At 40.2% G+C, this 24426-nt stretch overlaps 1 protein-coding gene across 2 annotated transcripts in view; it reads left to right on the forward strand.

The window, feature by feature from the left end:
• Positions 1-24426, forward strand: part of LOC127452298 (alpha-1,6-mannosylglycoprotein 6-beta-N-acetylglucosaminyltransferase B-like) — a 236304-nt gene that overhangs the window by 43712 nt on the left and 168166 nt on the right. For both annotated transcript variants that reach the window (XM_051717679.1, XM_051717680.1), the window contains exon 3: positions 22391-22535. In XM_051717679.1, coding sequence (XP_051573639.1) covers positions 22391-22535 — 145 coding nt within the window. The remainder of the gene's footprint in view (positions 1-22390; positions 22536-24426) is intronic.

Below are 24426 nucleotides of genomic sequence, written 5' to 3' on the forward strand. Positions count from 1 at the left end.
ATAGTGCATTAACTAATGTTAACTAATACAACTTTTGATTTTAAAAATGTATTACTGTAATGTTGTTAAACTAATGTTAACAATTGGAACCTTATAGTAAAGTGTTACCCAATGTATTTTTTTACATCTGGGAGGAAATGTCTCATAGATGTATTGCAAATGAGCAAACGATCTAAAAAATATGTCTTCTAGATGTAAACACACACATTAATTAGGCATCTGGCAGTGGCGAATTCTCAGGGCCAGCAAAGCCTTCTCTGCTAATATTTTTCATCCTTTCATTCTCAAATCACCTTTTTGCCTATGTATTTTTAATAGCTTTCCATTCTTAATTAATCTACAAGCAAATAGAGAAAAATGAAAAGTTTATCCAGTCAGAATTTTTCCTTGATGCTTACAAGTGAAGCGTGTCAACTGTTTCACAAATCACATGCCCAAAGCAGCATGTGAGTTTGAGCTCTACCCCCTCAGGCCTCCAGAATATACCACAGAATCCCTCAACAGTGCAAATGAATGGGCAACTAAAGTTAGATTGTCAGATTCATCAGCCAATCAGATAGATTTATCAGAATCAGAATCAGAATGAGTTTTATTGCTTACAAAAACAAGGAATTTGTCTTGGTGACAGGAGTTTCCAGTACACAACAATGCAAAACAGCAACATTTTAAAAAATAATTAAAAATTGAATATACAGGTATGTATATATATATATATATATATATATATATATATATATATATATATATATATATATATATATATATATATACAGGTGCATCTCAATAAATTAGAATGTTGTGGAAAAGTTCATTTATTTCAGTAATTCAACTCAAATTGTGAAACTCATGTATCAAATAAATTCAGTGCACACAGACTGAAGTAGTTTAAGTCTTTGGTTCTTTTAATTGTGATGATTTTGGCTCACATTTAACAAAAACCACCAATTCACTATCTCAAAAAATTAGAATATGGTGACATGCCAATCAGCTAATCAACTCAAAACACCTGCAAAGATTTCCTGAGCCTTCAAAATGGTCTCTCAGTTTGGTTCACTAGGCTACACAGTCATGGGGAAGACTGCTGATCTGACAGTTGTCCAGAAGACAATCATTGACACCCTTCACAAGGAGGGTAAGTCACAAACATTCATTGCCAAAGAAGCTGGCTGTTCACAGAGTGCTGTATCCAAGCATGTTAACAGAAAGTTGAGTGGAAGGAAAAAGTGTGGAAGAAAAAGATGCACAACCAACCGAGAGAACCGCAGCCTTATGAGGATTGTCAAGCAAAATCGATTCAAGAATTTGGGTGAACTTCACAAGGAATGGACTGAGGCTGGGGTCAAGGCATCAAGAGCCACCACACACAGACGTGTCAAGGAATTTGGCTACAGTTGTCGTATTCCTCTTGTTAAGCCACTCCTGAACCACAGACAACGTCAGAGGCGTCTTACCTGGGCTAAGGAGAAGAAGAACTGGACTGTTGCCCAGTGGTCCAAAGTCCTCTTTTCAGATGAGAGCAAGTTTTGTATTTCATTTGGAAACCAAGGTCCTAGAGTCTGGAGGAAGGGTGGAGAAGCTCATAGCCCAAGTTGCTTGAAGTCCAGTGTTAAGTTTCCACAGTCTGTGATGATTTGGGATGCAATGTCATCTGCTGGTGTTGGTCCATTGTGTTTTTTGAAAACCAAAGTCACTGCACCCGTTTACCAAGAAATTTTGGAGCACTTCATGCTTCCTTCTGCTGACCAGCTTTTTAAAGATGCTGATTTCATTTTCCAGCAGGATTTGGCACCTGCCCACACTGCCAAAAGCACCAAAAGTTGGTTAAATGACCATGGTGTTGGTGTGCTTGACTGGCCAGCAAACTCACCAGACCTGAACCCCATAGAGAATCTATGGGGTATTGTCAAGAGGAAAATGAGAAACAAGAGACCAAAAAATGCAGATGAGCTGAAGGCCACTGTCAAAGAAACCTGGGCTTCCATACCACCTCAGCAGTGCCACAAACTGATCACCTCCATGCCACGCCAAACTGAGGCAGTAATTAAAGCAAAAGGAGCCCCTACCAAGTATTGAGTACATATACAGTAAATGAACATACTTTCCAGAAGGCCAACAATTCACTAAAAATGTTTTTTGTATTGGTCTTATGATGTATTCTAATTTTTTGAGATAGTGAATTGGTGGGTTTTTGTTAAATGTGAGCCAAAATCATCACAATTAAAAGAACCAAAGACTTAAACTACTTCAGTCTGTGTGCATTGAATTTATTTAATACACGAGTTTCACAATTTGAGTTGAATTACTGAAATAAATGAACTATTCCACGACATTCTAATTTATTGAGATGCACCTGTATACACACACACACATATATATACATACATACATATACACACACACACACACACACACACACATACATACACACACATACACATGCGTAGTGCAAATCTAAATACAAATTGGTTATATACAGTGCAAGGGAATGTAATGGCAGAAGAGGTTGGATGTGTTGGATAATATAAAAAGACTAAGCTGTGTATTGCACATTAATTATTGCTCAGTGGGGCAGTTTTAACTGTTCATGAGATGGATAGCCTGGGGGAAAAACTGTTCCTCTGCCTGACTGTTCTGGTGCTCAGAGCTCTGAAGCATCGGCCAGAGGGCAACAGTTCAAAAAGGTAATGGGCAGGGTGAGTGGGGTCCAGAGTGATTTTTCCAGCCTTTTTCCTCACTCTGGAAGTGTATAGATCTTGAAAGGAGGGCAGGGGGCAACCAATAATCCTCTCAGTAGTCCGAACTGTCCTTTGTAGTCTTCTGATATCCGATTTCGTAGTTGAACCAAACCAGACAGTTATAGAAGTGCAGAGGACAGACTCAATGACTGCTGAGTAGAACTGTATCAGCAGCACCTGTGGCAGGTTGAAATTACTCAACTGGTGAAGGAAGTACAACCTCTGCTGGGCCTTTTTCGTAATGGAGTTAATGTGGGTCTCCCACTTCAGGTCCTGTGAGATGGTAGTGCCCAGGAACCTGAATGAATCCACTACTGCCACAGTGCTGTTTAGAATGGTGAGGAGGGACAGTGTTGGGGTGTTCCTCCTAGAGTCCACAATCATCTCCATCATTTTAAGCGTGTTCAGCTCAAGGTTGTTTTGACTGCACCAGACAGCCAGCTGTTTAACCTCCCTTCTGTATGCAGACTCATTGTCATCTCAGAAAAGTCCAATGACAGTGGTGTTGTCTGCAAACTTCAGGAGCTTGACAGAGGGGTCCTTGGCGATGCAGTCGTTGGTGTAGAGGGAGAAGAGTGGTGGGGAGAGCACACATCCCTGGGGGGCACCAGTGCTGATTGTACAGGTGCTGGAAGTGAATTTCCCCCATCTCACAAGCTGCTGCCTGTCCGTCAGAAAGCTGGTAATCCACTGACAGATAGACGTGGGAACAGAGAGTTGGTGTAATTTAGTCCAGAGAATAGCTGGGATGATGGTGTTGAAAGCCGAACTGAAGTCCACAAAAAGGATCCTTGCATATGTCCCTGGTCTGTCTAGATGTTGCAGGATATGATGCAATCCCATGTTGACTGCATCATCCACAGACCTGTTTGCTCGATAAGCAAATTGAAGGGGATCTAGAAAGGGTCCAGTGATGTCCTTCAGGTGGGCCAACACCAGTCTGTCAAATGACTTCATGACCACAGACGTCAGGACAACAGGTCTGTAGTCATTAAGTCCTGTGATTTTTGGTTTCTTTGGACAGGAATGCCGATTGAGTGTTTGAAGCAGCAGGGAACTTCACACTGCTCCAGTGATCTATTGAAAATAAGTGTGAATATGTGGGCCAGCTGGTTAGCACAGGATCTAAGACATGCAGGTGAAATGCCATCTGGGCCCTGTGCTTTCTTTATCTTTTGTTTTCAAAAGACATGGCACACATCATCTTCACAGATCTTAAGTACAGGTTGAGTAGCAGGAGGGGGGAGGAGGGGGGTTGCAGGAGGTGTTGGTGTTTGTGTGAAGTGAAGGTCAGAGCAGGTGTTTGGTGTGAGATTGGGCCTTTCAAATCTACAAGAGAACACGTTCAGGTCATCAGCCAGTTATTGGTCCACCACAGGGTTGGGGGTAGGAGTCCTGTAATTCGTAAGTTGTTTCATGCCACTCCACACTAATGCAAGGTCGTTAGCGGAAAACTTGTTTTTCAGCTTCTCAGAGTATCTTATTTTAGCCAATCTGATTTCCTTATTCAGTGTGTTCCTGGCCTGATTGTACAATACTTTAACCCTACCTTTGTAAGCATCTTCTTTGGCCTGACGAAGCTGCCTGAGTTCTGCTGTAAACCATGGTTTGTCATTGTTAAACGTTAAATAAGTCCTAGTAGGGATGCACATATCCTCACAGAAACTGATATATGATGTAACAGTATCTGTGAGCTCATCCAGATTGGTGTCTGCAGCCACAAATACACTCCAATCAGTGCAGTCAAAGCAGGCTTGTAGTTCCAGCTCTGCTTCATTGGTCCATCTCTTCACAGTCCTTACTACAGGCTTAGCAGATTTTAGATTCTTTCTGTAGTTTTGAAGAAGATGAACCAGACAGTGATTAGAGAATCCCAAAGCTGCTCTAGGGACAGAGCGATATGCATCTTTTATTGTTGTGTAGCAATTATCCAGAATATTTCTGTCTCTGGTGGGGCATGTAATGTGCTGTCTGTATTTGGGCAGTTCACGTGTGAGGTTTGCTTTGTTAAAATCCCCAAGAATAATAATAAGTGAGTCTGGGTATTGTTGTTCCGTGTCTATGATTTGATCAGCCAGCTGTTGCAGCACAACATTCAAACAGGCATTTGGCGCGATGTAAACACTCACCAGAATGAACGAGGAAAACTCCTGCGGCGAGTAAAAAGGTTTACAGTTAATAAAGAGTGCTTCCAAATTAGGACAGCACATCTTCTTTAACATTGTTACATCTGTAAACCAACTTTCATTGATGCAAAAGCATGTCCTCTCATTTTCCCCGTTAACTCCACAATGCGATCCACTCTGAACAGCTGAAAGCCTGGCAGATGTAACGTGCTGTCCGGAATGGCTTCACTCAGCCAGGATTCTGTGACGCACAAGGCAGCAGAGGTTGAAAAGTCCTTGTTTGTGCGGGTGAGGAGATGTAGTTCGTCCATTTTGTTAGGAAGAGAGCGGAGATTCGCAAGATGAATACTTGGCAGCGCCTGCTCGTCTCCCTCGCCTGCGTCTCTCTCTTTTTTTTATTTTTTTTTATTTTTCCCCTTTTTCACCCATTTTGGAATGCCTAATTCCCAATGCGCTTTTAAGTCCTCGTGGTCGTGTAGTGATTCGCCTCAATCCGTGTGGCGGAGGACGAATCCCAGCTGCCTCCGTGTCTGAGACCGCCAAACCACGCATCTTATCACGTAGCTTGTTGAGCGCGTTGCCACGGAGACATAGCCTGTGTGGAGGCTTCACGCCATCCACCACGGCATCCACGCTCAACTCACCACGCGCCCCACCGAGAACGAACCACATTAAGGTGACCACGAGGAGGTTACCCCATGTGACTCTACTCTCCCTAGCAACCGGGCCAATTTGGTTGCTTAGGAGACCTGGCTGGAGTCACTCAGCATGCTCGCCTGCATCTCTTGAACAACACAGCTGAGCCTCCAACTAAAATGTCCAGCAAAATGTCTGAATATTCAAAAACCGGGAAAAGATTGTCTGGTATATGCTGTCGAATGTTCAGCAGTTCGTCTCTGGTAAAAGTGACTGGAAAGAGATTACTAAACACAGGACAAACAAACAAAAACAACAAAACAATAGGAGCGCTCCACACTGAGGCGGCCATCCGCAGTGCCATCATGATGATCATGATGATTTATTTGTTCTTGGTGGATGTGATCTTTAGGATATGTCCCGGTCGAGGCCTTCTAACTGGCCTTGAGTGACGCAATCACACTTTAAGTGATGTAATTTGAAAGTGAAGAGTGCAAGATCTTGCTGACGAGTCGACTGTCATTACTGCCACAGTCGCCATTGAGAAAGAGATCCTTATGGATTTACAAACCTGAGACATGATCGTATGATTGCTTAATTTATTAATCAGGAAAGGAGGACTGATTTTCACTTCAAGCAAATTGGTAAGTGCTTTTTGCATTGTTATAGCAACATCAGGGGTTTTCTAAGTGTAAATTAGGCTGCTGAAGCATTCAGTGTCGGATCAAGTTTTGAAAAGTAGTGCTGCGTTCCATTCAACTCGGAAAGTCGGATTTTACAACATTCTACTAGGAAAAGTGCAATGGAACGCATCTTGAAGACAGAATTATAACTTGTAGGATCGTGCAGAAATTCTCAACAAGATGCAGGGGCATGATGTCACACAAACATGTCGATACTCAGGGAGATATACAAAGTAAGTGATAAACATTCATTTTATTAAGTAATATCGATAAATGAGTTAATTTCCACATTACATGATATTAAAGCTTGTTTAACAAACACCTGCAGAAACAGGTGTATAAAACATTATAATCTCTTTTGATAATCGTACACCTGAAGCACAAATGCTAGCGCTGCAGCATTGCTTATCAGTTGGGTTGCTAGGAGACATATCTAATGAGAGTCAAACCCCTGCTAAGCTAACAGGAGCGTTGCAGTTTTGTTTCCTTAAACGTCATCTTCCGAATATCGTGGAATGGAATGCATTTATGGTCGGAGATATCAAGTAGGAATATCCCACATCTAACTTGAATGAAATGCAACATAACCGTGTACCCTGATGAAATGAAATTTATTGCAAGCAACATTTAAATCGCAAATATTATTAGATAGATTTTTCTAGGTATTATAGACCTCCTTGGTAGATTCATATGAAAAATTACGATTTTTGAATGTCTGTTCGGGAGACATTCATTTTACAAAACAGTCATGCTGCAGTTAAAATTAGGCTTGCTTGAGAATTGCGTGGACATGTTTTTAAAATGGCAACTGGTATCACTAGTTAGCTGTGACATAATGTATGATGCCTAAAGGCATAGGGTGTCTTATTCGTTGTGAAACTGTGTTTTCTTAATGGCATGAATCACACTGAAGGCCTAGACTTTTAATGCATGGCCCACCACTGGCATCTGGGATATAGATGTGTGCTATCAGGGTAGCAACATGCCACACTCTCAGCAATTTTTTTAAAATATATAATATAATATAACATAACATAATTTGGAACATACCCAGGATTCTTTTAATTCCACATGCTCCTTTTTTCTTGCCTGCCTTCTGTTCATGGTGAAACATTGAAATAGGGCCTAACTGGAAAACTTAAATAAATTGTATGTAAACTGTGTATTTTAAATGAAAAGTGTAAGTGTAGTTCTAGCAGGAAGATCTCAGGTTCATTCTATAAGGCATCTCATCCAATCACAATAGAGCGCAACAGTGACCGGCCACTTTTTCAGCTGTCAATTAATTTCATCCATAGACTTTTTATGAAATCCTTCATAAAAGAGTTGTAAGCCATGAATCAAACCAACCAGCTCTGAGGTGAATCACAACATTACAAACTTTGGATATTGGACATAAAGACAAAGGTAAAAGGCTGTGTACTTACCATATTTATGAGGGCACAAACTACAATCACATGAAGCATTGCAAATGATGTCATTGAATTATAAATTATGTGACTATATAAAACTATTGATTTTAGTTTGTTGATTATAAGTATAGAAACAATATATTTTACGTTTATTGTTAAATATTCCAGTATGTTCAAAAATATAAGAAGTTCAAGGGTGAAAGGAGACTGACTCAATTACATCATTCACAGTGCATCATGGGAGAATGCGGTCACTTCGAGGCACATTTCACAGGTTCCGTTGGCTGCGGTTCTCTGATTGGTGGATCATTCTCTGCTGTACCATAGGTAATGCAGTTGTTTACCATGAATTCCGCTTTACCATGAAAAACAAGATTTTTAAACAATGAAGTTGAAATAACATAGACGGATGGCTTTATGGAAACATACACCATCGATGAACAACCTCATAGCTCACAGTAGGTCAGTCTGTAAAGGTTTATAAGTTATTGTTGAAAATCAATTCGTCTATTGGATAAATGAATGGGAGTTTTACTTCCGGAACCAGACTGTTACGCTCTGTACAGCCTCCGCTTTATAAGTCCGCTCAGCTGTCTCTCATTGTTGTCTCTCATTGTTGTTACTTCCGTTGTTTTCACGTCACACGCTATAGCTTGTTGTTTTCACTCACGCGTATGTGAGTGGAACACACAATCATGTCACACACTATGCCTCGCTTTTCTAAGCAACAGCTGCTTCATGTTGGGTAATAAATTGTGGTCTACTCACATTGTGGACTACTCTTTTCAAGTGGCAATATTTACCAGAGGACTCTGTGATTGTGCATTCCACCATCCGTGTCGGCCATATCACGCGGATACCGAGTTCAGGTCATTGCTCATTTGTTTACCACAGTGTTTGCATGTCTGGAGTTACTCCTCATTGAGGAATCATTATCCAATGTTCATGCACGTCATTATGCATAAGTACTCAGTGTTAGTGTCTGATTATATCCATTAAGTTAAGATGATGCTCTTGCATTCTGTTGGTCGCGTCTATCACACATAGTTTTCTTAACTTCATATGTTTATACCTGCTGTTCTCCTTAAAGGGGAAGTGTCATCTGTTACTGCATGCCCTCTGACATCTAGTGGCAGGCTTTGCTCATTACATTTCTGTATTTCATTAACAGCACTATGCATATTGCTGCTCTTATTCGAAAAATAATCAAATCAAATCAAGGGGGTACTAATTCCTATATCAGTAATGTCACGTTTTGTTTATTAGAGACATTTTCTTCATTACAGTGTAGAGATTTGTATTATTATGGGTTACTGTTTACTTTTAATTCTTTTTATTGGTGATAGGACTTCCTAACAATGGGGCTTTATCACAAACGTTTGAAATTTCAAAGCTTCATTACTCAAGTTTCCACATGCAGTTAAATTTTCTGCATCTGCTGGTCAAAACATAAACTCCCATTAATGCTTTACTACTTTAGCTTACAAAATTATATTTTATTTTACATATGCAATTTGGTCATTTTGCTTCATTTACTATATAATGTGCTTGTGGCCGTGGCAGTAATATTAGTAGCAGGTAAGTATTTGCATTACTTTATTGTGATAAAACCTGTGCTGGATTAATTATTTTTTTTTGAAACAGATTCCGAATATTCAGTGGACTGAAGCTTCATATCATGAATTATGCATATGTGTTGTTGGTTTAATGCCCCAACCACTGGGGGTTGCGTCAAGAATGGCATCCAGCATACAACCTGTGCCAAGTCAAATATGGTCTGCTGTGGCGACCCCTAACGGGAGCAGCGGAAAGAAGAAGAAGAAGAAGAAGAAGTTGTTGTTTTGACACAGGCTTCAACAGAAGTCTAGAGTCTATCATCAATTATATATGCATTTACATATTTGCCTTTTGATCTGCATCTAATGACATTCACCAGTCCCTTGACCTTTCAGTCATCTAAGATTTCAAATAGTAAGATTTCAAATGTAAAGATAACCATTTAAAAGCATTTTCATTACTTAACTTTCATTAAAAATTGAGGGTTAGGGTAGAGTTAGGCATCAGTGACCAGCCACCAGTCTGTTGCCCAGCCAAGTAACTTGCACCCATCAGACACCAGTCACCAGTCTGTTGCTCAGTCTGTTCAGTCCCCAGCAGGTGCCACTTACCCAGTCCTGTACCCAACAATCACCCTCCAGTCTGTTCAGTCCTGTGAGGTCCCTGCGCAGTCTGACCAGCCCTCTGCGGTCTTCACTCGGTCTGACCCAGTCCTGTCCCCAGTGGTCGTTGACCTGTCGGACCCAGTCCTGTCCCCTAAGAATACCGACCATTCTGTCCAGTCCTCTGTGGCCACTACTCATTTCACCAGCTGCTCAGTGGTTCGAACTTTGCCTTTGTCTCCGGGTCATCTGTCCCTCAGCCTGGCCTGTCTAGTTTAGATGCCAGGTGGCATCCATTGGTTTGGTGGTACTGTCACGACCTCGGTCTGACAGCCCTCTCCTTCTTGTTATCTGTTAATGTGTTGATTTCTGTTTTGTGTTTGAGTGTATGGCTCTGTTGGGTTTTTTGTCTGCCATGCGCTCTTCTGACCTAGCCCACTTGTTTCCTCTTGCAACACCTCCTCATTTAGTCCTTGTCATGTTGATTGTCTGCACCTGTCCCTCATGTGTCTTCATCTATATATTGTGCCTTCTTCCCTTGTGTTTGTCAAAATGTTTTGATTGTCAGTTTGTCTGTTCCAGTCTTGTTCCTGTTCCCGGTTGGTCGGTCCTTGTTATTATTTTTATTCTGGTTTATGTTTAATTTGTTTTCTCTGCCCCTTGAGATTTTTGTGTTTGCTTGTTTAATCAAATATATTTATTTTCTCTCATTCCTGCGTTTGGGTCCTCCATCCTGCTTATTTATCGTGACAAACTATTCCTTTAACTTCATGTGAACTTACAATGAAGAGCTAAGATCATCTCGTATCAGAAAAAAATACTTTTGGCTCCCCTTGCATTTTCATCTGAATAATCCCCATAAAGAAACTAGTTGAAAAGCTCTGCCCTACATGAATACAGATATTAAGTGGGAAAGCTGCTCTGAGGAATAACAGCCACAGAGGCCTTTATCTGGGTAAAAGAAACTTTAAAAGACACTCGGCTCTAATGTTCATGTAGCCTTGATCGTTAGTAAAAAAAAACTTTGCTTCAGCATATATCTCAGTAGTGAGCGAGACCAGAGAATGTCAGAGCGTAACGATCTGGAGAACTACTGACCTTACAGTTCTAGCTGTGTTCTGTTTAATTGGCCAGGTGAGAGATATACACTCAAGCCTTCCACCAGAAAACAGACGGTTGGAGCTCAGAGAGCGCTGAAATTAAACCCTTCAGACTAATTGGTCCCCTTCCTGTTGTGCGCTGTTTGGGTCTTTTCTTAAGTTATGATAGATGAAGTAGGCTGCCTCACCACTGATGCACTGCAGAGAGAGGCTCTGCTAATGAGAGGCTTTTGAAATGTTGTTGAATAAAAGCCTCATTCTCTTTATTTGTACTATGTATAAATGCAACTAATATACCAGTAAATTTTAGTTCAGTCTCCATTTAGGCTCTATTATCCTCAAATGTTTCTGAGTGTTTTTCAGAAGAAAGTACAGCCCAAGAAAACATTGTCTCTGTTTTGTCTCTGTGTTGTGTTCCTCCTCTGCTGAAAAGACCAGCGTTGGCCAACATAGATTTCAAAAATCCACAATGAGATGCTGGTTTGGTCTACGAGTATAGCCATACTGCTTACCAGCTTAACTTATCAGGTGAAGCTAGCTGACCAAGTACTAGCTCGCCCCAAAATGAAAATTCTCTTATTATTTACTCTCAACTTGTTCCAAACAGTGTTGAGTGTAATCTGATTACAAAGTAATTATTATAGTTACTGTAATACAATTACTTTTTAGTGAAAAAGTAGTATAACACATTACATTTTAAATTATTGTAATCATATTACAGTTACTGATTCCACTTAAGGTAGTTACATGTTAGTGCATTACTTGGGTTACACATATTTAAAAAATAATTATATAGTAATATATGTAATATGATAACATTTTATATAGAAAACAAGTATGTTAATATGTTTCTTTTACTGCCCCTAGCGGACCTGGGAAGCTTCTGATTCTGAGTCAGACATTCAAGTGGGAAACAAAATACAAAAGATGGCAAATTTAAACAAACACACTATGAACGATGGCAAAAGCTTGTTTTTCTGTTGTACCAGTGAATAAGCATACAACACACCTGCACTACTTTTACACAAGCTATATATTGTATTAATTAGGGCTGTCGATGTAATGCGTTAATTCAGTGTGATTAATTAAATAAAAAATAACGCATTAAAAACATTTATGCAATTATTCATGTCCCCTGAACCATAATAAGGAATATTCCTACCAACGGCATGAAGTACCACCTGTTCCCTATCTGTCACTCACTCGACGTTGTGTCGATGTAGTGACACTAGGGGTCACTCTTGGGAGCCCGAGACACCTCTGGCCTTTGATAAAAGGCCAATGAAAATTGGCGAGTGGTATTTGCATGCCACTCCCCTGGACATACGGGTACAAAAGGAGCTGGTATGCAACCACTCATTCAGATTTTCTCTTCGGAGCCGAACGGTCGATGTCTACTGAGCTGACTGTTCATTCACCTCTGCTGGATCTGACGCCGCATTTCAGCGTCTTCTCCCTCCTCTGCACTGGTGCACTACAGAGAATGCCCCTGGGCACTTCGGCAGAAAAAAGAGAGTATATTTTCCTGAAAGAGTATATTTCTCTAAAAGAGTGGCACACATGGAACGTCTTTTTAAAAACACGTCTTTTTAAAGATGCCTTTCCGATCGTGTGTTATTCCTGGTTGCGGTCATTACCTCTCAACTTCAGACGGTCACGATCACTGTCTTTCGTGTCTGGGCACGACCCACATGGAGGCAGCGTTCGTGGATGGTTCATGTTCTCACTGCGAGAACATGACCATAGCAACGTTGCGGTCGTGGCTTGCTTTCGTAAGCCCCGCTCCAGTGCCTTTCTTCCCGGAAGTGCACGAGGAGCTGACAAAATCGTGGGAGGCACCTTTTACTGCCCGGTCCCAATATCTCAGTTCCCCCGCCCTCACTACCTTCGATGGCGGGGCGGTCAGGGGCTATACGGTGATTCCCCCGGTGGATAAGGCGCTCGCGGTGCACCTATGGCCGCAGAGCGCCGCCACCTGGCGCAGACGCCCAAAGCTCCCGTCCAAGCTCTGTAGGTTCACGTCGTCCCTGATGGCCAAAGCCTACAGCGTGCTGGACAAGCCGCCTCTACCCTGCACACCATGGCTCTCCTGCAGGTCCACCAAGCCAAGGCGCTAAAAGAACTGCACGAGGGTAGTTCCGCCCCAGATCTGATACAGGAACTGCGCTCGGCGACCGACCTCGCTCTCCGAGCGACGAAGGTCACGGCATGATCTCTCGGGCAGACGATGTCCACATTAGTGGTCCAGGAGCGCCACCTTTGGCTCAACCTGGTCGAGATGGGTAAGGCCGACAAGACACGGTTCCTTGCTGCCCCCATCTCCCAGGCTGGCCTATTCGGCAACACCGTTGAGGACTTTGCCCAGCAGTTCTCTACGGTGAAGCAGCAGATGGAGGCTATCCGGCATATCCTGCCCCGGCGTGGCTCAAGATCCTGCACCCCGTCTGCTCGTCACCAAGGGCGTCCCCCTGCGGTGACTGCACTGGCTCAGCCACAGCCCGCCCCTTCGGCCCGGCCCCGGCATGGAGCCCACCGCAGGAAGCAGACGACACCCGTCTCATGGTCAGCTGCCAAGAACCCACGAAGGTCGTCAAAGTGCCCCTGAGATGGGCGACCCAGGGTCGACGGAACCCACTGCACTGGATTTGTTAGTAAGACCACTCCATCTCCCGGTGGAGGGCCGGGTGGAGAATCTTTTGTTGCATTTTCATTTGATTTTGCCGCATGCCCAAGTGGCTGCGGTACCCAACAGTTCAGCAAAAGAGTGGTTTCCTCCTTCCCTGGTTGTCATCACGACCACCATCCACCTTTTTTTCCCTTGCAGGATTGGTGCTCCAGTGGTGGTCTCCCCTCCCCTGCGCACCCAGCTGTGGCACACATCCGCCCCTGATGTGACAGTCTCCATGGGTTGCGAGGATGTCCCAGGCTGTTCCTGGGTGGTCACAAGGAGCCAGGTAAGTGCTTGTATGTCCCTAGAATCAGCACGGCCATGACATGGTGTGGCACCTCGAGCTCCGCCCCGCCGCGAGGCCCCACCTGCCGGTACGTCCGATGATGTTGTCCCTTTGGTCCCCCTCACGCGGAACTTGGAGGTGTGGCTTCAGACCGCTTCAGCATTGGCTTCGGACTTGAGTCCCGAGATGGGCATGGCACCGCGGGACACATCGCATGGCCATCACGCCGGTCTATCACCATCTTTTCAGCCCTTGGACAGACCTCTCGTTTCTACGGGCAGGTGTTCCCCTAGAGCAGGTCTCCAGGCATGTCATGGTTACAACAGATGCCTCCAAAATGGGCTGGGGTGCTGTTTGCAATGGGCAAGCAGCCGCCGGCTTATGGACGGGCCCGCGGCTGCGTTGGCACATCAACTGCCTTGAGTTGCTAGCAATTCTGCTCACCCTGAGGAGGTTCCGGCCGCTGATCTAGGGCAAGCACCTGTTAGTTCCATCAGGGAACGGAGGTTATGCAAGTAACCAGGACGTTTTCTCTAGGGGACAATAAGTGAAAACTCCAGCTGTATAGGCAACGTGCATATTATACAGAGAACAAACCACACTCACTGTCAGCAGACAGCACAAGAAAAGAACAAATTATCGGCGAAAAATCACTTTTGCTCCAATGTTTCCGGCCAAACTGAGAATAGAAACGAAGGACGGTCGCAAAGTATTTACATGTCCCAATCAGTCAATGTCTTTTATTGAATCAATGGGTGAGTAAACCATTGGATGTTTCTCATGAATGGGTCTGACTCGCTGTACTTACACTGGCTTTTGAGGAAGCTGGGCATCATTTTGGTTTCTTTTTGCGTTGGCTCCGCCTAGCGGCTGGAGTTTGTTTTGTGAATAACACTTTCCTTAAAGAAGCTTTTGCATTGATGAAAGATTACTTTTGCATTGAAGTTTCCGGCCAGTTTGAAAGTGGACACTACAGATGACCGCAAAATATCTACATGCTCACACAAAGGATGTCTTTTATAAAGTTGATGGATTGAGTAAGTCATGGTATATACTTTTATGTGGCCTCCGAGTGAACTGACTTGACCGTCTGGGGAACCGGGATGTCGGTTTTGTTTCTTTTTGTGTTGGCTCCGCCTTGCGGCTGGAGCTTGTGCCGTTTACGGGACACTGGAATGATTGAACTCATAATGGCTGGCTCACTGAACATTCGTTTGTCTATCCGTGAAACTGAACTGTTTTATATCAGCTGAAATTTGTTTTGTGGAGGATCACACCTTTAAAACAGTTCTGTGAATTAATCTACATGTTCTGTGTTCATTCTTCCTTTTGGCTGGGGGTTATTTAACAAAGTATTTTCTGTTATGTAATTTTGCTTCACAAATTTGTGGGGCAAAATTGAGCAATCCAATGGCAAAGTTGTTGTGGGGGCTCGTGGTGTTCATGGACCTTTTGAGTTCAGAGGGATTGTCGCCAGTTGGCGCTTTCGTGCGCGGGGTTAATGCACACGTTTTTCTTTTTTCTATTTGTTTTGTTCAGGGGGAAGTTCGGGGTTTGATTGTTTCACTAATGGGGAATGTGGTCTGTATAATATTGTTTTGGACACACAGTTTTTGTATTTTTTTATTATATCAATATATCAGTTGTTAATATGAGTGTACTATCTCTCTCCACATGGAATGTAATTGGGTTGGGGCACCCCATAAAAAGAAGGAAGGTTATTACTTTTCTTAAACGTAAGAAATATGATATAGTGTTTCTTCAAGAAACACACCTTTCCCCACAGGAAGCTGAAAAATTTGTGAAGATATGGGGTGGACATGTTTTCTTTAGTGTTGGCTCAAGTAAGAGCAAGGGAGTCATTATATTGGTAAATAAACATCTACAATTCAAATTTTTCAAACAGATTAAAGATAAATTAGGAAGAGTCATTATTGTTTTAGCTGAAATTCAAGGGCAAAGGTTGATTTTGGCTAATATTTATGTGCCTAACGCTGATGATCAGGGCTTTTTTATAGATGTTGAAGGGATGTTGCAAACCGCTGGCACCCCTCATGATATAATATTGGGAGGAGACTTTAATATTTTGATGGATTCAGTCCTTGATCACAGTGAAGCAAAAGTGTGTAAACCCCCAAGAGCAACAGTGATGCCTCACAGGATGTGTAAAAATCTTGGTCTTACAGATATTTGGAGACTTTTGAAACCAACTTGTAGAGACTATAAATTTTTTTCATCAGTCCATAAGATTTATTCTAGAATAAATTATTTTTTTTTTTTTTTTGTTTTGTTTTTTTTTATATCCAAGTCCCTCAGTTCATCTGTTGTGGATTGCTCAACTGGAAATATCTTAGTCTCAGATCACGCCCTGGTGAGTTTAGAGGTGGTGCCACATACGGAGGAAAAGAAATCATATAGTTGGCGCCTTAATGTGTCCCTTTTGCAAAATCCTGATTTCCAACAAATGCTAAAGGCTGAAATCAGTGTTTATATGGAGACCAATTGGTCCTCAGTATCCACTGTGGGCGTGGCTTGGGAGGCACTTAAGGCAGTTCTTAGGGGTCGGATCATACAGTATGCCTCATTCATCAAAAAATCCAAAGCACGAGAACTCGTGGAGTTGGAAGGAAATATTAAAAATGCAGAAGCAGATCTGAAGTGCCGTTTGTCATCTGATGGCCTCAGAGAATTGACTCACAATTGAAATACAGATACTAATGAAATACGATAATGAAATACGATACATACTCGCGGAAAGTGGAGTTTTGGTTATTCAGGGCAAGACAGTCATACTTTGAGTCGGGGGACAAAGCAGGAAAACTTTTGGCTAGATATATAAAGCAGAGAGAGTCTTTTTCTACCATTCCCTCAGTGAAATCTGCTGGTGGTGAAATATTTACCTCGGCCATTGATATTAATAATGCTTTTAAAGAATTCTACTTTGATCTCTATAGTTCCACGTCTTCATCTACTGATGAAGATATTAGAAACTTTGTGGAACCATTAGATCTTCCTAAACTGACGACTGAGCAAAAAAAAATTCTTGATTCTGAGATAACCTTGGAGGAGCTTGACGAGGTTATTAAGGCCTTACCTAGAGGCAAGGCTCCGGGGCCTGACGGCTTTACTGCTGAGTTTTTCAAATCTTATGCTACAGAACTGGCTCCACTTTTGCTAGAAGTGTATACTGAATCATTAAAGAATGGAAAGCTTCCGCCAACCATGACACAATCCCGGATCAGTCTGATTCTTAAAAAGGACAAAGATCCAAGAGAGTGTAAAAGTTACCGTCCAATTTCCCTGATCCAGTTAGATGGAAAAATGTTGTCTAAAATTTTGGCTAATCGATTAAATAAAGTTATGACATCACTTATACATATAGATCAGGTGGGATTTATTCTGACAACATTAGGCGTCTCATCAATATCATGTGGTCAGTAGCGAATGAACAATCTCCGGTCGCTGCCATCTCATTTGACGCCAAAAAGGCATTTGATATGGTAGAATGGGATTATCTTTTTAAGGTTTTGGAAATATACGGGTTCGGGAGTACATTTATTGGATGGATTAAGTTACTTTATAGACACCCAGTAGTGGCAGTACAAACAAATGGACTAATTTCAGATTATTTTACTTTGGATAGGGGCACCCGGCAGGGTTTCCCTCTTTCCCCATTATTGTTCTGTCTTGTCCTGGAACCATTAGCAACCGCGATAAGAAAGGAGAATGATTTTCCAGGGGTGGTGGCTAGAGGTATGGCGCATAAACTCTTCCTTTATGCCGATGATATTTTATTATTTGTCTCTGACCCCAGTAGATCTATGCCTTGCCTCCAAAGAATTATTAATTCCTTTTCTAAGTTTTTAGGATATAGAGTCAATTGGTCTAAATCCAAAGCTTTGGCTCTGACAGTGTACTGCCCAGAAACGGCTTTCCAGCTGGGTGCTTTCCAGTGGCCCAAACAGGGCATTAAGTATTCGGGTATTTTATTTCCAGCAAACTTGTGTGATTTAGTTAGAGTTAATTTTGACCCCTTAATAAAATGGTTTTCGAGCGATGTGGGCAGGTGGGCTTCATTACATTTATCTATGATTGGGAAGGTTAATGTTATTAAAATGAATTGTATTCCAAAATTCAATTACCTACTGCAGTCTCTCCCTGTAGATATCCCCCTCTCTTATTTCAAGCAATTTGATAGCATAGCAAAGTCTTTCATTTGGAATGGTAAGCATCCCAAATTACATTTCAATAAGTTACACATGCCGATTGACAAAGGTGGGCTAGGCCTTCCCAAGATTTTATTTTATTATTATGCATTCGGTCTCAGACATTTGGCTCATTGGTCGCTTCCACCTGAGAGAGCCCCTCCCTGGTTCTGTATAGAACAGGAAGTTCTTGCCCCTATTTCGCCACTGCAGAGCCTTTCTATTAAATTAATTGGAGAAGCTAAGTTACATCCCGTTATCTCGCACTTGAACTCGGTATGCACAAAGGTGTCCAGACTGTTTAATTCTGACATTTTTTTAAAATGTTGCCTCGAGCATATGGCTGAACACCAAACTATGCATCAACAAGTCCCCTTTTTGCTGGTCAGAGTGGATTGGGAGGGGGGGTTACTACACTCGGTGACCTGTATGAGAATGGAGTATAGTGGGGGTTGTATATTGATTCAGTATATGTGTGTTCTGCTATGTATATTTAATGGTTGAATCAATAAAAAATGTTAATTGGAAAAAATAATATGGAAATAAAAAATATATTGGATTCTAAAGCTATTTTTTGTTTTGTCTCATCAATGCTTTACTTATTTGCCACAATAATATATTGCATTTTAATTATCTGAATTATTATTTTTTTTATTATATATAATGTATAATTATTTAAATATAACTATAATTATTTAATAAATAAATATTGAATTATTGTTATTTCAGGGGCTTTATTTACCCAGCAAATATTTACATTTGCCATTAATTTAAATTAATTTGATTAATTAATTGGCATACCATGTAATTAATTCGATTAAAATTTTTAATTGATTGACAGCCCTTGTATTAATGCATGGTATCTAACAAATTATTAGATTATTTAAAAAAAAAAAAAAAAACAGCACATGGTGAGTCATTAGTCCACTGTCATCAGTGTTGCTATGTCTGCTTATTATAAGTGACTTATTGCTTGTTTTTCATGAAGTCACTCACAAATATAGAAAGTCACGGGTTGCGTTTTTTGGGGCTTGTTTTCAGAGTGCAGTCACATTTTTGGGCTTGCTGAAGCTTGGGCTCGCAGAGTACAATAAACTGCAATCCACCCAGGGCCGGCCCATGGGTTTGTGTGGCCCCAGGCTAAATCATGAAAATGGGCCCCACTGGTTTGAAAATTGTCATAACTTTCATCCATAGAACCACTGCAAGTGATTTTTATTTTATTTATTTATTTATTTATTTTTTATAGAGAAAGCACTAACAAAATAAGCACTCTGTAGTTCAGCAGATAACAAATAATGTGTCCAGTAACTTGTTTTCCCAAACATGAAGATGTTTGGTTTAAATGTACATGCATGTATAAGGAAAGTGTGTATTTTAGGTGCTAATGTTAACTAATGTTAATATTTACCATTTTTAATTTACAAATGGATATGTAGAACTTAACATTAACAAAGATAAAGTATTGTTCATTGTTAGTTCATAACTAATGTAGTTAGTTATGTTAACAAATACAATCGTAAGTGTCACTCATTACAGTACACACCCACACAAAAAGCTTTTTAAAAGGTTTTAGATGAAGAAAGTACTGTGTGTCACACCGCAGGACATTGCTGCCAATACTTGGAATTTCATGTAAACTACCTGTATAACTATGTGTAAATGTTTATTTAGTGCAACAAAATCAATGAAAACAAAACGTTGGCCAGAATATGTGCAAAAGTGAATAAAAGTTAAAACATCAATGTAAATCAGGTAGCTAAAACAATGTGGGGAGAAAATGTAAAAATACAATTACTGTACATAATTTAAACAGGGCCTACTAACCAAATGCGAATAACCAAATATAAATATATATCAAGTATAAACACATACCTCTTACTGTGCAGATCTTTGCAGATAGGATATTTTGGTTACTTGACAAATTAACTGCTCAAATTTTAACTTTGTATTAGTTTTCTGTGTCTTTATGTCAACAGTCTTTTCAGGTTTTTCATGACAGTAGGAACCCTATGAGCAATGAGTGTGTGCTCCCTTTTGTTTTATCCCAATATCCATTATTAAAGCAGTATAAGTAAGTTGATTCAGGACTTTATTAACTGCAGAAGAACATGGGTAAAAAAGGTTTTAATAGCCTATAATCTGCCGGCATAATGTGACGTTTGGTTATATATACTGCAACATATTAAAGCTGAAGTAGGAACTTTTTCAGTATTAAAATGCTTTCTTCTATCCCAGCTTAATATGCAGAGACAACTATATGTATAAGCCATTCATAGGCTTAATTTTCTTGAAAACTGATAACACTGTGTCTCTGTGGCGCTATAAAAATTCCTGTGTTTGACCTGCATAGAGCTGCCCCAAGAACATTACTTGACCAATGGTGTGGGTTGAGGGGGCGGGACTATCTGACTGTTTGAACATCTTCAGACGAGGGGCGTATTCCGGAAGCTGTTTTGAAAACATTGTTTATTTGTGCAGTTCCATTCAGTGGCACTAGTGTTGCAGAAATTACATGCTTTAGCTTTAATATAATTGAAATTAAGAACTTAAAATCTAACTAACTTTGCAAAATCATTGCTTTCCATCATCTTTCATGTCGACACGCCCCTTCCAACATCACAACTCAGCAACTCGGGTATCTTCTAGAATTCTGCATTTTCCACTTTTAACTATGACTTCGCCTGGTCATTCATGTGCTCCAAAATTGTAATTAAGATATTTCCGACTCCACTTGAAGGGCACATGTAACTGCTGAGGGATGTGCGCCCCCTAACCAGTTATTGTAATGGCCAAATATACTTCGGGTGACTGTGTTGCAAATCACGTCACATTATGTGTGACGCACACAGCACAGCCGATTTGAGTAATTTACCCCAAGACTGGTTCCAAAATAGTATTTTTTTTTTTCTCAAAACATCTGCTTTTTTATATCGCAGAAAGAAAGAAAGAGTTCACAATGTTTGCAAATTTAGATTTTTGGGTTCACTATTTCTTTAAGGTAGTTAAAGAATAGTTCACCCAAAAATGAAAATTCTGTCATCATTTACTCACCCTCATGCCATCACACGTGTATGAATTTCTTTCTGTTGCTGAACACAAACAAAGATTTTTAGAAATACTGTATATCTCAGCTGTGTAGGTTCATACAATGCAAGTGAATGGTGGCCAGAACTTTGAAGCTCAAAAAAGCACATAAAGGCAGCATAAAAATAATCCATACAATTCCAGTGTTTTAATCTATGTCTTCAGAAGCGATACGATGAGAAACAGATCAATATTTAAGTCCTTTTTTACTATAAATACTCCTCCCTACCCAGTAGGTGGTGATATGCACAAAGAATGCGAATCGGCAAAAACAAAAGTTGAGATTTATAGTGAAAAAGGAATATTTCGGGTTCAATACAAGTAGTTCAATCGACAGCATTCATAGCATAATGATGATTACCACAAAAATTTATATCGACTTGTCCCTCCTTTTCTTTTAAAAGCAAAAATCTGGGTTACAGTGAGGCACTTACAATGGAAGTGAATGGGACCAATCCATAAACGTTAAAATTCTCACTGTTTTAAAAGTATAGACACAAGATGTAAAACAATATGATGGTTAACATGATTTTAGTGTGATAAAATTGCTTATTAACCTTTTCAGTGTAAAGTTATAGCCAATATTACAATTTCATTGCCATGATGATGTTATATCAACATACTCTAAAACTCTAAAATGACTGTAAAAATGCAGATTTAAAGAAACTTTACAGCTCAAATAATACATTAATTTTAACAGAAGAATTAAGTGCTTTCAAAAAAATTATAAGCTTTAATTTTCTACTTAAAAATTGGCAACCCAGATTTTGCTTTTTTTAAAGAAAAGGAGGGTCGAGTCAAATTAAATTTTGTTGAAATCAACATTATGCCACAAATGCTGTTACTTAAGCTTAAATCTGAATATTCCTTTAAATATTGATCTGTTTCTCACCCACACCTATCATATCGCTTCTGAAGATATAGATTTAACCACTGGATTCGTATGGATTACTTCTATGCTGCCTTTATATGCTTTTTGGACCTTCAAAGTTCTGGTCACCATTCGCTTGCATTGTATGGACCTACAGAGCTGAGATATTCTTATAAAAATCTTAATTTGTGTTCAGCAGAAGAAAGAAAGTCATACACATCTGGGATGGCATGAGGGTGAGTAAATGATGAGATAATTTTAATTTTTGGGTGAACTATCCCTTTAAGACTTGAGGACAACAGCATACCAATAGTAACCAGAAATGCTGGTCTTTTCAGCAGGGTCTCATTTGAGATCTATGCATTACATGGTGCTTATTGTATCTGTCCTAACTGACATGCATTTATTTATTTGTGTGACAGTGTTGGGTGGTCTAGAGTCTCGTGGTGTCCTGAGAAAGATCAGCGATATGTTGGAGATAATCATGAAGAGGATTGACACCCTATCAAAACTGAGCAACAGCAGTGAGTCCCAAAGACTGGAGGAGTTGAGCTCTGCTCTTCACAGGTGCACCCTTTACATTTACATTCATGATTAGAGAAATGCAACAACTTACCTTGTTAACATCCTTGCAGCAGTGTAACTTGATGCCTTCTAGTCATGGGAGAACAATTGTATTTATGAAGTGAACGCACCTTGGTCCACTTTTTTATTTTCATGTGAAACCATTAGATCTTATACCCACAAAGGATCTTTGACATTGTTAATAGTAAGTCATGATTAGCTGGCTGCATGTGTTTGGTAAATTAACCAATTAATCACATTACTAATCACTTCAGTTTTAAGTTACTTTCCAAAACACTTTTCACAGATTTTTTTTTTTTTTTTTTTTTTTCAAATTCAAACATAAAATGTACATTTTCTAGAACCACAAACGTAGTGGTTCACTGTCATTCACTGACCTTCAGCTGTCACAGAAAACAGACATACAGTACATATGAACATAATTCATGTTTCATGTTTTAAAGGTGCACTCAGTAACTTTTGTCTTTGTGTCATCTCAAACTTACACTGACACCTAGTGGCTTGGATGCAGCATAATTTAAAATCAATAGTTTTCAGTTTCAGATGCCATTGTAGAAATGTAGTATTCACAGTCAACCATGATTACTTTAATCAATGAGTGAAAGTGTCAAATAACAGGACGGTTACTGAGATTATGCGAGTAGTTTTCGGCTGGTCATGTGATTCTAACATGGCAGCCCCCATGTGCAAACACTCTCCATGTAGAATAAAACAGCTTTTATAGGATTACTGATATGACTCTTCATTTTAATATGAGGTGTCATGATTTCCTATAACAGTAACTAATTACTTTGTAATCAGCTTAAACCCAACACTGCTCCAGGGCCCCATGCATTTGCGTAGTAGTTTATTATGGAGGTAACACTCTTGTGCAACAAAACTGCATGTCCTATCATTCTCTATGGCAGCACAAGAACGATAAAATCACACAAGCATCACTTACACACCAAATGCACATAATTTGATCTTAATTTTGTTGCATTAGCACTAAAAAAAAAGCTTCCTGTCTTTGTCAGCAACTGAAAAAGAAATATATCCAGCACATCCATTTTTCAAAATCAAAATCACTTGAATGCACATTATATTGTAATTACGAATTCTGAGCTTGTACGTAGGATATTCACAAGAGGACTTGAAGGCAGCAACTGTCTGAAAATATCATCTCAGAGAGACAGAGTGAACAACTTGCTGATGAGTTGAGACTTCCCAGAGTTTTCACTTGTCTCCATGGAAACAGATGCCAGGCACATCAGAAGTTCAAAGGGCTGCTGATGTCAGGGGTTTACGTTGTGTGATAACCTCAGACATCATCTAATCCCAGAAGATAAAAACACCCACATGCCTCAGTTATACAGTCTTAATGCAAATAAAACTATGAGCAATGTCAACTTTGCGTTTCTTCTATTTCTATGATGGCTTAAAGCAGAAGTGTGCAATTTTTGCACCTTGAGTCGCCAAATGGAATTGCAAAAAGTAATGTTTTCAAAAATAATTCCCAAACATTACACCCATATGCCATCAGGGTTGGGGAGTAACAGAATGCATGTACCGGGATTACATTTTTAAATTACTAAATATTAGTAATTGTATTTCACTACAGTTTCAATTTAAATCATTGGTAATCAGAATACAGTTACATTCAAAAAGTACTTTAATTACTGAAGAGATTACTTTGCCTTTATTGTAAATTGTTTCATTTAATATTTAGTCAATTCAGTTGGAAAACATTTCGTCATTATAAATGATGTGATTCGAAGAGTGTTTGAACACCAGTGAAACCATTTCTTATGATTTGTTTCATTCATATGAGCACTTTCACACTGTTGTGAGTGAAAATGTGGATATGTCGTCATTGAGGAACATTCCCTTAGGA

Source organism: Myxocyprinus asiaticus, chromosome 14, assembly GCF_019703515.2.
Source record: "Myxocyprinus asiaticus isolate MX2 ecotype Aquarium Trade chromosome 14, UBuf_Myxa_2, whole genome shotgun sequence".
Lineage (NCBI taxonomy): Eukaryota > Metazoa > Chordata > Actinopteri > Cypriniformes > Catostomidae > Myxocyprinus > Myxocyprinus asiaticus.